At 52.1% G+C, this 15,206-nt stretch overlaps 2 protein-coding genes across 2 annotated transcripts in view; one reads left to right on the top strand and one right to left on the bottom strand.

Annotated features, from left to right (window-relative positions):
- TPRA1 (transmembrane protein adipocyte associated 1) overlaps positions 1–15,206 on the bottom strand; it is a 185,618-nt gene that overhangs the window by 36,204 nt on the left and 134,208 nt on the right. The window lies entirely within an intron of this gene.
- PODXL2 (podocalyxin like 2) overlaps positions 10,888–15,206 on the top strand; it is a 29,342-nt gene continuing 25,023 nt past the window's right edge. The window contains exon 1 of the mRNA XM_075053470.1: positions 10,888–10,939. Coding sequence (XP_074909571.1) covers positions 10,888–10,939 — 52 coding nt within the window. The remainder of the gene's footprint in view (positions 10,940–15,206) is intronic.

The raw sequence follows: 15,206 nt of genomic DNA on the forward strand, positions 1-15,206 counted from the left end.
GGGTCTCTGTCTACCAGGGCTTTCTGCAGGCAGCCTATAGAGACACTTTCCTGGCATGCCTTCCCTGCCTGATCTAGCCCTTTTCCCCCTGAATGTGTGCCTGGGTCAGGTGTGTGCTGGGTATGGCAGAGCTGCTGTGTGCCTGGAACCACATGGTGAGGCTCAGCCTGGTTCTTCAGGGCTGGGCACAGAGCTGTTAGCACCTCACCTCCAAATGCCAGAGGCCATGGGCAGAGGCCATCCCTGGGGAGAGCAACTGCCAGCACTTGCAAGCTGTGCCCAGCTCTGTAGCAGCCCATGTACCTTGCCGGGGAAAGTGCTGGCCCTGAGATGGCAAATCCAGCAGTAACGAGAGATGAAACAAGCTTGTCAAGCAAACTGAACTTGTGTGTTGTGAGGATGAGCATCGGATGTGGGAAGAGAAAGAGGCTTCGTGTCGCACTGGTTAAATACAAATGCTTCCTAAAAATTTGCAACCTTGTGAAACCTCTGCTATGCCTGTAGTGACCCACACAGAGTTAAATATGTGGCCAAGCATGTCACTGCAAACCATGACAGAATACACAGGAATGGAGTGGGACTCCTGATTTTCCCAGATCTGGGACAGGGCTGTTGACAGTCACCCTTTAGTTTTGTCCTACAACTTACTCCTGCCTCCCGTGCTCTGGTGCCACCTCACTTGGCACACAGCATGAGCAGTGGCAACAGAGAGATGCCATTGTTGGAGTTACTTGTTTGTCGCTTTGCTCACTGCCTCCTCCTGAATCCTCAGTACAAAGGCAGTTATGCCCTCCCACCTTGTTGTGTTGCCAGCATCCAGCAGAGCAATGAATTCTTGCAGCTGCGCCCTTGCTAATGTTGGCATCAGCCGCTCAGTGGAGTGTTAATGCCAGACTGAAGGCATGTTCCTCCTCTCGTGGCCACTGAGCTTTTCAGGTTCCCTGGAGCAAGCTTTGGCTGTTGACAGAATCAGGTGTCTGGTCTGGACAGGGGTGCAAACAGGGGTGAAAACAGATGCTGCTTTGAACAGGGACTGCCTTGCCAGGGGGCATGTTCCAGCTGAACGTAGCAAGGATTTTACCGCAGGGCTCTGGAGATGGGCAAGCCAAGCCGCGCTCTCATGAAACGAGGAGTTGCTCCCCTGACAACCTTGAGTTTATCCAAGCTTGAGCACTTGGCTTCTCGCTGCTGTGATTCGAACATTGCACAGTGCCTCTGACAACCTGGGGCAAAAGCAAGAGTCTTGGGGAGGTGAGGTTTGTCCACAACGGGCTGTGCCTGGGCTCAGATGGAAGATGAAGAGGGTGTTCCTTGCAAAGCACACAGGGGTTTGTGAAGCCCCCCAGTGTCGCTTCTAGTGGTCGTTTTACCCTTGGGACTGTAGTTGTTGGTAAATGCTGGGTGAAGCTGGCTTGGAAGAGCATCTTGATTTGAAAAGTGCATGATGGGCCAGATCCTGATCCAGTTTCATTTGAACATGCCATGTGCACACTCCTGAGAGAACAGCATGGCTCTCTGCATCTCATAAAAAGCTGTTTGACCTTAGCCCAGCACGAAGTGTATATATACACACACATACAAACAATGCATACGTGCCTGTTTGGGGTACATGAGCAGGTGCCTGCAGATAACCAGCTAACACGTGAGGGTATGTGATCTGGGAAAAAGGAGGAAACAAGCCCTGTACCCTTCCTGCAAGCTCTTTCCTACCTTCTGACAGGGTTTAGAGTCTTGATAGCTTGTGCCTTTATTGTGATTGCAAACCAACACACTACATCTGCAAGTCCTGGGTGGTATCTAGCGTGCTAGTGGCTGTTTCTGAGTCGGGGAAGTTCTACCTCCAGTAATACATTTATTTTTCCTCAAATTAATGCCAATGCCACTTGGAAAAATTAGCATATGCAGCGTTTCTGGAGCGGCAGTGTTTCACTTTCTACCATGCCAGACCTTGACTGGAACCCGCTCTGTCCATCTCCTCTGAGTTTACTAAAGGGCTGTCTGGAAACTGGTTGACAAGAACTTTGCCAGTGTAACTGTGCTCAAGATGTAGCAGTGTGTTGGGTAGTGTCATCTTCCTGTCCTAGAGGAGACCAACCAGCTGCAGTTCAACCAGGAGGGCCATTTCAGGTGCTTATGGCTCTGTCCTTGTTGACCTCAACTGACCCAAATATCTGAATTCCAGCATGTGATCGCTGAGCTGTGAAGACAGTATGGGAATATGCTTACAGATGTGTATCTACAGATACAGGTGAGTCACTGCAGACAGCTACCCCTCATGCCATGCTGCAGGGAGGATGCACTCTGAACCTCCTAGTATTTTTCCATCTCCTAAAATACTTTTCCACTTAACAAGGCACAGCCAAAATTGGATCAGGCTTCTGTATTTTGCATCTATTATGCAGTTCTTGCTGCTGAGACTGATTTAATGTCTCCATTATCATGGAGCACTGGTCTGCCAACGACTCCAGCCATCCAGCATGCTCCTCGGCCACAACTAAATGTCTGTGAGGAGCCTCAAGGGGCTGCTGAGCATTGCATCTTTAGAGCAAAAGCTCTTGGAAGGGGGTTGTGCTCCTTTCTGCTCATCTTGCAAGTCACTTGCCTCTAAAGGCAAGGTGAAGCTGGGGGTTGGAACCCAGGGGAAGTGCCAAGTTTCTTTTCTGGGTTATCTAGTGCTCAAGGAGATCTGAAAGTAACTGTCCTGTGTAAAGATGCTGAGGAACTTCAGTCCCATCAAACCACGTGGAAACACGTGTGTAGGAATGCCAGTAGTCCCCGTGAGCCAGTGCGTGGCTCTCCTTAGAGTCAACAGACACCAGCCTTCTTCAGATATAGGCTGCTCCTTCTGCTCTGAAGATACCCTCATCCCAGCTTAGCCAGCTATTAAAGAACCAGGAGTTTCTCTGAAGGTAACTATTAGGCTTTTCAGTTTAGTAAGGAAAGGTATAAACCATCTCTGGGTTCTTCCTAGCAAAGATACTTTGCTCATTGAGGGGTAGAACCTCCACTCCAGCTTCTCAAGTCACTGTGCAAGGAGAGAGGCTTATGTTGTCAGGGCCCTCAGTGTACTAATAGGCCTTAATTGCTGTAATCAGGCTCACCTGGGGCCTCTACCAACACCCATGGCCCAGGTGCTCTATTTAAGCTCAGCCTGGGGCCTTCAGTTCCTCTTTGAGCTATGAGGTGGGAGTACTAGTTTCTGGTTTGTTGTGCTTGGTCGCAGTGCTTATTGCTTTGGGCTGTAACCCATGAACTGCCCTCCTGACCTGACCTTAGTTCTCTTCTACTGCTATGGAGCTGCTAAGTGATTGCTGGATGGTGTCTGACCGTGGTTGCCATCAGCAGACCTTGACTCTGACCTACAGACTGACTTCCTAGTTTGGTGTTGGACCAGCTTCATCACCATGAGCTTATCTGAGGATCTGGACATCTGAGTGCTATCCCTGAGCTGCTCTGCTCATCTGCCTTGGGTACTCACGGGGCCCTATCCTGCTGGCTGTTATTGTGCTCAGCTCCCTGATGTGTGCTCCTCAAACACTGCATAACAACGGCTTGGCAGTCACTTACTTGGGCTCAGGTCATACCTCTAAAACAGGCAGAACTAAGACCAAACCTCCTGCACCTTGTTGCTGACCTCCTGGCTTTACTGGGCTTTAGCCTACTTATCCTTCTTCCCTGGTAAAAAGCTTCAGAAGGTCTGAGGTTTGCCTGCCCTTATGACATCTACTTTTCTGCGTTTCTGCAGATTTTCCATCCCTTCCAGAAGGGCATTTGGTCTCTGCTTAGGATGTGAGTTGATGAGCTCGACACAGAGATAAGGGGGGTTCTCCAAGCTGTGCTGTACAGAAGCCCAGCTTAAATGATGTGAACAATCCATGAGAGGTGTAGTCCTTTCTCCTTCCTGGCTGGGAGCTTAGTAGTCACGCCTCACGCAAGTGGAAGGCTGTGAGCATCCCTCTGCATGCTAGTCCAACAGAGCGATGTGACTGGGTTGCTGTTCCTCCCCAGTGAGGAGCCCTGGGCTAGGAGAAAACCTGCATGGGCTTTCAGCTGCAGAGCTGTCTGCTTCCTTGCCCCAGGTGGCTCTGTTAAAGGTTATTCTGGCCCCTTAATCAAATTCAATATAGCTCTGTTTTCCTCTGCCCTCTAGGAGTCCGCTGAGGTTTGCTGTCAGAGCCTCCTGCAGGAGAATGGCATGGCTATTAATGCAGCAATCAACTTCGCTTTAGCGAGGAGAGAAATGTAAAGCTTCGGGGATGGGAGGCAGCAGGGGCACGTGAAAACTGGAGAAGTAAAGCACAACTTGTGCTTGCTCTTCTGCTGCACCTTAGGGCAGGGGATGGGAAACAAGCAGGGCTGGTAACAGCACTGCCACAGGTGGGCAGTGTGCCCTCCCCTAAGGGGAGCAAGCTGATGCAGAGAGCTGAAGAAAGGCTTAAAGTGATACAGGAGATCTTGCTCCTGGGCTCTAAATAGAGCAGATTCTGTTCCCTCCTAATAACAGCATATTCTGGAAGGCATTAACGGCTCCAGGTCACTCCTCTCAAAGTGTTTTTTATACGTCTTCCCCAGCAGGATTTCAGATGAGAGCAGAAACCGTGCATTTTGCCCAGAGAATGGCTGCATGCCTGGGCTATCCAGCAATAGAGTGGGTACCTGCCCCTGCTTGGTACAGTCAAAACGTTTCACAGTGTCCCAGCATTAAAAAGGCTAAGTCAGCAAATAAGCTTATATAAAGCTTGTCAGAGGCTCTGAAGTAAATTCACGTATGCTGGAACAAGGGAGAGGTTAAATCTTTCCTTGTGCCTAAGGAAGGAGGGGTAGGGCAGGGGAATTCTCAAGCTTTCCTCTTATGTGGGGATGAGATGCCAAAGGGCTGCACAGCTTCATCGAAGATGGAGTTAAATTGCATGGTGTGCCACAAGCCTGCTGTGTCACCCAGTCTCTGTCCCAAAGAGCCAGCAAAAGAGGTAATGGGACAGAGTCCGAGAGTAGGTTTTTTCCTTCTGATCTAAGAATGGGCACAGATCACCTTCTGTTGTCTGGACAATTGTCAGTGTGCAAAGGAAGAAGGGTTAAACCCTTTTCCTGGTACTAGCGACATCTTGCATTTTCTAACACTGCAAGAACTTAACATCTGACGGCTCATTTGTTTTGCTTATTGTTTACTTTCTTGCTCTGCTGAGCAAGGGCAATAGATCACTTTCACCTTTGTAGGTGAATTCAGTTTTGCTGTATTTAGGAGAATAAAACATCTCACCAGCATATTTCAAGTTAATGTGTTGCTTTTTTTTTTTTAACTGGAGTTTCAAAATAAGTTACATTTCTGTTGAGATTAGACTTAGTGGTTAATTTCTTTTAGATTAACAAATCCTAGGCACCAAATTCTTTCCCTTAGCTATCACCTCATTCCTCTACCTCAGTAGTATTTGTTTGCAAGTATCTTGGAACAAAATGTGACCCTTAAATTGAAATCGGAAAGCTGGCTGAATTTCCTGAAGGCAAAAGCTGTTATGGTAACTTACAGGGGGAGACAGCAGAAGGATTTTCGGTTTTGCCAGCCTAAAATACATGCTTGCTTTCTGATCCTGCCTTACAGACCTAACTGTGAAATTGAACAATTTTGGGGAAGAACAGAAAAGCGCAGATAATGCTAATACCGAGAAAAACTTCTGAACAGCTTTGAAGCAGCTATAAAAAAGCATTTAGTGCAATTGCAAAGCCCCTTTTACCAGTGCTCTGAACATCGTTGGAGAATGTACACCAGGTAGGGAGGCTGGAAAAGATCAAATGAGAAATGACAAGCCTTTGACTGTAAAGCTGTCAATACCTCAGAGCCAAGCCAGCCGTACCTATTCCAGGGAGTGTAAAATGAAGACACGAGGGCTGCCCTGGGTTTAAGTTCATGCTGTTTTTAAAGAGAACTGGTGTTGCCCATCCCTGCTGGCTGTTTTCTGCTCTGCTGGCAGCGCTGACCTGGCTGATCAATGTTGCCGCCAAATTTATTTGATTTTCTTGCCTAAGATGTATCTTTTCCTTTCAGATTCCCTCTTTGTTGCTCAGTCTGAGATTGATGTGTAATGTCAAGATAAATCTAGGGAGTGCCATGAGCCTCATAGAAAGTGTGCTCACTGCCATGCCTGTGTGGTTTCCTTCCCTCTGATTTGAGGCTGTGTAATACATGAGGGTGTTTTTGTGCTTGCTTTGATGTGATTAGGCTGCTTCAGACACTGAATTCAGTTTCCAAGATTTGGGAGCTGGATGTGGCAGGGTCAGGAGATCTGAAAGGCTTTTAGTTACCCACTTGTAGTAAGCCACCTGCATGCTAAGACAGCCAAATTACCAGCAACAAAGTGAAAAATTACAAGAGCATTCATTAAATGCCATGCCTGGACTAGAATCTGAGTGCACTGGAGTGTTTTTATCTCATCTAATGGGTAAACGACAGCTCGGTAGTTCCTGCTGCATTTCCTGCTCGATGGGGGTTGAGGGCTGCATTGATTCTGGGATAAAAAGGACTTTCAGAGCACTGGAAGGATGTGGTCCAAAAGAAGCCAAAAGCGAGTACTTTGGTTCAAGCCTGTTGGCTTTGCCTTGCCGCGCTGGGTAACGGGTGCAGCCAGTCTGTTACCTGCCCTTGTAACGCTCGGGGTAGCTGCTGCATGGGAGCAGATGATGGAAGGAAAGAGCTGGCAAAAAGAGGCAGGCAATTGCACAAAGGGGTGACACGTGCCAGCATTGGTCTGGTAGGAGCTGTAAAGGTCAGTATCGATAATACCGAGTACCCTTGGCTGGCTGTTTTATTCACTAGAGGGTTCAGCAGGCTTTGGCACATGACGCCTTTCTTTAGTTGTTGAAAACGAGCAAGTTCATGCCAGAAAAAAATACCATCAATATTTTTTCACTCTTCAACAATAAAAAAAAAGGTTCAATTCTTACAGAAAAAAAAGACTCTGGAATATTTTTAATGAACACTTATTTGAGGAATAAGAATGTTTGAATTTAAAATCCTGATCACCCTCAGACCTACATCCTGTCATCTCAGCGACATGCCATATGGGAGAAGTAGAGTACTGGGCACCCGGTGCAAGCTTTGCAAGTGCAAAGACACTTGGTGAGGCCATGGCAGTGCGGCTGTTTCCTCACTCAGAGCTTGTGATGTTGGATTTTAGCATCTCCTGCCCTCCTAGAGTTGTGTGACAAGAAAATTGTTTTGAAACCAAAGAAAAAGGCTCCTAGCTGCTCCTGTTGAAGAAAGCTTGAGAACATGAGTGGAAGGCCTAACAGCAAGGCACAAATACATTTTTTGGTTCTTTGGCTTGGAGTCATATCATTATTGCAGACTTGTGATGCTTGGGGCTTGACCAGGTCTCTCGAATATTTGGCCGGGGCGGGATGGGGAGTTGCACAGTTCCTCTGAGGTGGCACACGCTGGAGGCTGCGAGAGGGAAGCGGGAAGGCTGCAGCTCATCCAGCTGGCGAGAGGGGCTGAAGTACAGGGAGCTGGCAGGTGTTCCCCCTCAACTGCGTGGTATTACAGGACCTGTTGAGCCTTATTTCTTGGACACCTGTCTCTCAAAGACCTTGCTTGAGTCATTTACTGTAATGTCGTGCCCTGAGGCCACTAAAGGTGTGTTTAATTTGAAATTGAATGTAATTGGAGCAGTTGACCTTGTTGCTGTAATGATTTTCGGCATGATAATTCAGCATGTTTCTTTGCTGTGCACCAAAACAGAGAACGGCTCCAAGAGCTACAAATCCAGGAACTGCTGCGCTATAAAATATTTCCTTTTTTTTTTTTTTTTTTGTTTTACAGATGCAGCAGTTTGCACAACAGTCTTCACAGAAGGGCACGAAGAAAGGGGCATCAGTTGAATGAGTATCACTGTGACAATCTCAGATATGGTGGTGACACCACAGAATGGTTTCCCCAGCAGAAGTCGGAGCAGGTGTCCCTGCTAGGGCAGAGGCTCCAACACAGACCCAGCTTCAGGTAATGGATGCAGCCCTCCAAGCCCCAGGCTGCAGCGAGTGCCTGTTACTTCTCTGTGGTGCCAGGAGAAATAGCCCTCTGTCCTGCAGGAGGTGGGGTCTCTTGGAGGAGCTGTGCCACCAAGTCTAGGAGGTACAGGAGGAGGTGAGCGGGCTGCACAGCTTCAGAGAATATGAAGGAAGATAGACAGGATCTTTTCTGAGACGAAACAGCTCAAAGAGCTCCCAACCCCAACTGAAGTAGGGAAGCAGGCAGTGTCCACCCCTAATATTAAGGTAAGTGCAACCTCTAGAGAAGGTGAAGGATGGAAGCTTCTGACGCCAAGAGGAAGGCTCCTGCTCCCCCTAAGGACTTACAACTACAAAATAAGTTCACCTCCCTCAGGACTAAAGAGGAGCCAGATGTGCTCCACCCCGATATCTGCTGGAGCGACAACACAGCAGGACATAAGCAATCCAGGAGTTTCCTGGAGCATATTGACAATAACTTCCTCCTCCAAGTGATAAAGGAGCCAAGGAGAAGAGATGCTGTGCTGGACCTCATACTCACCAACAGTGAGGGGCTCATTGGGGATGTGAAGGTCAAAGGCAGCCTTGGCTGCAGTGACCAGGTGGTGAACTTAAGGCTCCTGAGGGGAGGAAGGAGGGTAAAAAGAAAGCTCACATCCCTGGACTTCAGGATAGCGGACTTTGGCCTCTTCAAAGATCTTGGGCTCTTCAAAGAGCACCCATGAGTGCAGAGGGAGCTGGCAAGTGTCATTGCAAGGCCACTGTCAGTAATCTTTGATAGATCATTGTGACTGGGAGAAGTGCCCAAAGACTGAAGGAAAGCAAATGTCACTCCTGTCTTTAAGAAGGGCAAGGAGAAGGACCCAGGGAACTACAGGCCAGTCACCTCCACCTTGATCCCTGGGTGGGAAGGGGATGGAGCAGCTAATCCTGGAAACCATTTCCAGACACATGAACAACAAGAAAATCATCAGGAGTAGTCAGCATGGCTTCACCAAAGAGAAGTCATGCTTGACCAACTTGATGAGCTCCTACAATGAAATGACTGGCTTGGTAGATGAGGGGAGAGCAGTGGATATTGTCTACCTGGACTTCAGGAAGGCCTTTGGCACTGTGTGCCACAACATCCTCACAGACAAGCTGTTGAAGTATGGCTGGATGAGCAGATAGTGAAGTGGATTGAAAACTGGCTGAATGGCCCAGAGGACGGTGGCACAAAGTCTAGTTGAAGGCCAGTAACTAGCTGTGTACCCCAGGAGTCAATAGTGGGTCCAGTCCTGTTTAACATCTTCATTAATGGTCTGGATGATGGGGCAGAATGTACCCTCAGCAAGTTTGCTGATGACACAAAACTGGGAGGAACGGCTGATAAACCAGAGGGTCATGCTGCCATCCAGAAGGACGTTGACAGGCTGGAGAAATGGGCTGACAGGACCATCGTGAAGTTCAACAAGACGTTCAAAGTGCTGCACCTGGGGAGGAACAATCTCTATGCTGGGGGCCACCCAGCTGGAAAGCAGCTTGGCAGAAAAGGACCTGGAGGTCATGGTGTACACCAAATTGAACGTGAGCCAGCCACGTGCCTTTGCCACAAAGAAGGCTAATGGTATCCTGGACTGCATTAGGCAAAGCATTGGCAGCAGGCTGAGGGAGGTGATCCCTCTCCTCTGCTCAGTGCTGTTGAGGCCACACCTGGAGCGCTGTGTCCGCTGCTGGGATCCCCAGTAAGAGACATGGACGTATCGGAGAGAGCCCAACAAAGGGCCACAAAGATGATTAAGGGACCGGAATGTCTCATGTATGAGATAAAGCTGAGAGAGCTGTGACTGTTTTTTAGCCTGGAGAAGAGAAGGCTCGGGGCAGATCTTACCAATGTATATAAGTACCTGAAGGGAGGGTGCAAAGAAGATGGAGCCAGGCTCTTTCCAGTGGTGCCCAGTGACAGGACCAGAGGCAATGGGCACAAACTGAAACGCAGGAGGTTCCCTCTGGACATCAGGAAACACTTTTTTTAGGGTGTTTAGCGAGGATGACTGAGCACTGGCACAGACGGCCTGGAGAGGTTGTGGAGTCTCCAACCTTGGAGACACTCAAAAGCCATCTGGTTGTGGACCCTGGGCAACTGGCTGTAGGTAACCTGCTGGAGCAGGGAGGTTGGACCAGCTGACCTCCGGAGGTGGGCAAAAGAAGTTGCCCTTGGGGGGGGAAGGTTTTCCAGGTTATGAAGTGGGGCGGTAGCTGAGGGGTGAGGGAGACGCAGTGGCTCCGTGGCCCGTGGGCAACGGAGGAAAGGTCAGAAGAGGGATGTTAAGGGCCTTTGGTCTGGAGACCGCTCCTCTCAGGGCCCCCACGATCCGGCCGACAGGCAGCTGCCTTCCCGCCGGGGCTCTGCTCCTGCCCCCCCGCTTCGCCCGGCGGAGGGGGGCGTCGCCTGCCGGCGGGGTTCGGCGGCTCCCGCCTTCCCGCCGCGGGGGCTGATCACCCACCGCCGGCGCATGCAGCCGCGCCGCCGGCACTCGTTGTGGGCGCCCGGGGGCGGCGGAGTGCCGGGGCTCTGCACCCGGGGGGGGGGCGGCGGCTCCGCGGCCAGAAATTAGGTGCTAATCGCCGGCTGCGCCCCGCCTCTGCCCCGGCCGCTCCGTCTGCGCACCCGGCGGGCAGTTAGGACCCCCCCCCCCCCCCCACACACCCCCACCCACCCCCGCCGCTTCCCCGCCCCCGGAGCGGCGGGCAGCGGCGGCGGGAGGAGGCGGCGCCGGGCGGCGGGATGCAGTGCGGGGCCGGGCGGCGGGCGGGCGCGGCGGCGGCGAGGGGCAGAGCCCGGCGGGCGGCGGGGCGGCCCCGCTCCCCGTGAAGAGGCGGCGCGGCAGGGCAGCGGCCGCCGCCATGCAGCCGTTGCACCGGGCCCCGGCGTTGCTGCTGCCGTTTCTGACCGCCGGTGAGTGAAGGCTGGTGGGGCGGGGGTCGCCGCCATCCCTTATGGGTTTGGGCGGGCCGGCCGCCGGGACCCCCCCGCGGCGCGGCTGGGCAGCGGGTGGGTGTCGGTCCCCTCCCCGGGCACCGGAGCGACCCTGAGCACCGGGACCCCCGGCGGGGGGTGGGTTTGTCCCCCGTCCCCTCAACCCCGGGGAACGGCGGCCTGCGATGGGTCCAGTTCCCCGGGACCTTTGCGGGAGGCAGGTCCCCATCACCCCCCCGCCCCGCAAGCGCCGTTGACTCCCGGGTACCGGGACCTGTATCGGGTCCCCGTCTCCCACCGCGGAGCTCTCCCTGGGTACCGGTCACTGCCCCCCACCCGGGCATCGGAGCTCTCTGGAGTGGCCGGTCTCTGTCCCGGGGGGTGACAGGAGACCCACGGGCTCCCGGCACGGGGGGCGGGATTCACGTGGGTTTCACCCCGTGGGGACGTGGGGGGGCTCAACCGGGGGTCTCCTGCCTCAGAGAGGGGGTACGCAGCGCTGGTCCCTGCGGGGACCCCGCATGCCGTGTCCAGCACCGACAGCGCTTGCGGTGCGGGGAGAGGACGGACGTCGCCCTGGACGGGGCATGCTGCCCGCCGCGGTGCTTCGGCAGGGTAGAACCTGCTACGGCAGGGCTGCCCCAAAACCGCCTTCTCGTGTATTGATGGCTTCGTCTGGCATCGTGGTAATTTTGCTAACTACCGCGAAACTGGCACAAAGGAAGGGGGAACCACAAATTGCTCTGCGTTTCCCCAAGAGCCTGCTCTTGAAATTTGGAGGAGAGGTAGGGTGCCAGGGAAAGGCAATTAAGTGCGGGAATAATTATACTCGGAATAGTTATGAAGGCTCTGCTTCTATTTTTAAATAGTCTGGGGAAATTTCCCAACAAAGGGATCCCCCCAAAGACCTGTGAGGCTGAGATTGTCCTCTCCCTCCCTACCCCCATCCCTTTTGTACAGAAATCTGGTTAGTGTGGAACAGGAGTTTTGAACGGGGACATTTAAAGAGTGGGGGAGTCTTTGTCTTGAGTCATTCTGGCTGGGAGGGAAGGGCTGATTTCCCAACCAGTCTCTGTCTTCCTGCACAACCGAGCTGTGACAGGGTGATATCCAGCCCCCCTGGCACGTCTCTCATTACCCCAATCTCCTAAAAATGTTCGTGGGGGAATGTGTCATCTGTGGAGCCGCTCTGTCCATAAGCTGTATGTACAGTGCCTCACCCCTGTTGTCTGAGGCTCCCTAAAGAGAAGGGATAAAGCCTTTTAGGTTTGCCAACAATAGTGAGCTTAAAGAGCAAAATGGATCAGAAAACCTGTTGGGGTTTTGTGCCAGTGCTCTGTGGCACAGAAGCAATAAGCCTTTCCAGAGCTGAGCAGGGAGCCAGTTTTGTGGCTTCCTCCAGGCAGGTTGTCCACATTAGGAAAAACTCGGGCACCGCTGGCAAAGGTTCTTTAGCTGCATCTCACCAGGAGACCTGTGTCCCCAGATTGAGCGAGACCTCTGCCTCCTCTACAGAGGAGGGCAAGGTGCATGGGGGGAACTGCTATATGCCCACCCTACCAATCTGCTGGTGAGGGTTGGCCCCATCCCCATTGCTTGAAAGCTACACGTGCTCTGTGGAGGAAGGAGACGAACCTTGCGGTGGTTTTAAAATCTGGCGGCCAAAAGGACCACAGCTGATACTGCTGTGCTGAAGGGAGGGTATGTTTCCTATTCTGCTGAGGCTTCTGGAAACTTTCTAGTATTACTGTCCAGCTGGTGATGATATGGAGGATTTGGGTCCTTGGATTTCCCTGTGATCCCCTCTGCTAGCAGGGAGAGGCATAGGGGTAGGAGGTGACTGGCAGCTCTGAGGGACAGCTCAGTTCCTAATCTAGTGAAATTGGTAATCCTGGTGGGTTGTGGCAGCTCTGGGGGGCTGGACTCAATTGGCCAGGCATCTCCGGACACCTGGACTCCTACCTAGATGGGAGGTCAGAAGTGGAGATGCAGACTGCTGGGAATTTATAAGTCAAGCCCTGTTTTGGCTAGTAGCTTTGCTCGGTGGTTTAGGATCTGTTCCAGCCTGGAATAATTCAGTGCACTCTGGCCTTGCTCCACCAGTCCCACAGGACAGGAATAGTTAAAACCTGAGAGAGCTGGAGGGACTAAGTGCAATTACCCATGTGCTTCCCAGGATCAGGAGCCTCCACAGGCCTGCGGGATGGGCTGAAACAGGACGTGCGCCTCGATGGGGTCCCATCAGACTTCTGGGCAGCACAGGTCTGCTGGCAGAGCATGGAAATATCTCTCCAGGCTCTAGGAGCCCCTTTGCTTTTGCAAGTAGGAAAATGATGTGGTTAAAAGCAAGGGAGAAGGGAAGGAATGGGTCTCTTGCCTCTTGTTGTCTCCCCAGGTGCTTGTCTGCATGTGGGCTATTTAAGGTGGTTTTTTTCCCTTCTGCCTGCTTAGAAGATTCCTTGTTAGCATTGTGTGAATGAGCCCGAGATGAGGCAGTATAAATCAGGATGGATGAAAATTCCCTGTAGTCAGTTTTTCCTTGGCCTCTTCAGTGCCATAAGGAAATGTTCATTTAATTATAGGCATCAGGGGTAGAAATAACTACATTAAGCCCTCAAGGGGAAGCTGCCGGCGACAAGCTGCAGATCAGAGCGCACAAAAGTTTTTCCTCTTGCTCAGTGTGGGAAGAAGCTCCGGCATTTTGTGGGTACCTGAGTGAACAGCAGCAGCAATGGCAGCCCTGCTGCAGGGCCAGGGGGAGAGGGGCTGTGGGGAAGGTGCATCACGGCCCGCAGCTGGCGGTCGGGTGAACTTGCTTCCCGTTCTCACTGGCTATTGAAACACGTAATCCCAAAAGAATGGAGAGAGGCTATTTGTCAGCCACACGAGTGCAGCCCGCACAGAGGCAAAGCAAACACGTGCGTTGGTTTGTTCAGAGGGCCAGGGATGCTGGCAAGGAAGATACACCCTGCTGGGGCTCGGATCAGCTCCCCGCCGTCCCTGTGCCTGGTTAAGCCCCATTGTGGTTACCAGGGTTTGGATGTACATTCTTGTTTTGGGGATAATTTTTTGCTGTTGGGAAGCCAGCTTTGCAGCCCTCCTTCTATGTGACAAGTGCAACCACTCTCGGCTCTTCCTGTCCTGCCTGATGTGTTGTGAAGGTAGTCAGGACCCGTATGTGTGCCCCAGGACTACCAAACCTTTGCCTGAGCTTTTTTTTGCCTAGGATGCATGAGGTTGTGTGCAGAGTGGAGCCTCTTGAGGGTGAGACTGCTGTGTGGCATGCCAGCATGTGGCAGGGTGGTCGTCACTGCTCCGCTGCAGGGGCTGGAGCAGAGTGTAACCATGTTGTGCTCTGTGTTGTGCCCAGTGAGTTTTAAAGACCTTTTGGGGTGTAAAAGGCTTCTGTTGTATTTTGACGGGGGACTGCGTCTTGAGGGAAGCTCCTCCTGCATCTGCAATAGTGCTTGCTCTGCCCGGGCAGGGAGGTTTTGAAGACGAAGCAGCCATGAGTCTTTATTTGGTGTGCTGGAAATCAGACCGAGCACCGTGGGATACATGGTCCAGGTTGGGACAGAGTGAGAAGAGGAAGCACAGGCCTGGCAAGGTGATTTTTAGCAGACAGATGAAATGCGTTGGGCCTGCAAGGGCAAAGGAGTCTGTGGGCTGTGGTTTTTCTCTTAGATCAGTGGCTTTCATCCTGTGGTCTGTTAACCCTTGGGGATCTGTGGGCTGCTTTGAGGAGGCCTAGGAAAGGTAACTGAGGAAAGAAAATTCACTTCTGCTGTATACAACTGTCTGCCCGATGCTTTTCCCCAGGGGCTGCATCTTCTCCCCGCTCCCCCGCCCCGCCACCGAGCTGGGAACTGCCACTGTCGATAGCGAGAAGCGTGGAGGAGAGCAGACGTTGCGGCAGCAGAGGAGGGAGGTGTGAAGGCTACGAGACGATCTGGGGAGGGAGCGAAGGCAAACAGTCTGGGAGACTGAAACCAAGCAAGATTGTGACTGCCAGCATGAATGGTTGAGCGAAGGGGGAAGGACAGACAAGCTTGTCTGAGTTGCCGTGACCTGCTTGCGCGGAGTCTCTTCTGTGGAGATGGGTAGTGGTGGTTAGAACAGTCCTGATGTTACTGATCATAATGACGGGAGACCTGACTCTCTTCAGTGCTGAGATGAGGGTGCCTGGCACCCCTGGAGGTCAGGCCCCTGGTGCACATGTGTTGACAAAGGGCACATCTGCAATTAT

The sequence above is a fragment of the Buteo buteo genome, chromosome 21 (assembly GCF_964188355.1).
Source record: "Buteo buteo chromosome 21, bButBut1.hap1.1, whole genome shotgun sequence".
Taxonomy (NCBI): Eukaryota; Metazoa; Chordata; class Aves; order Accipitriformes; family Accipitridae; genus Buteo; species Buteo buteo.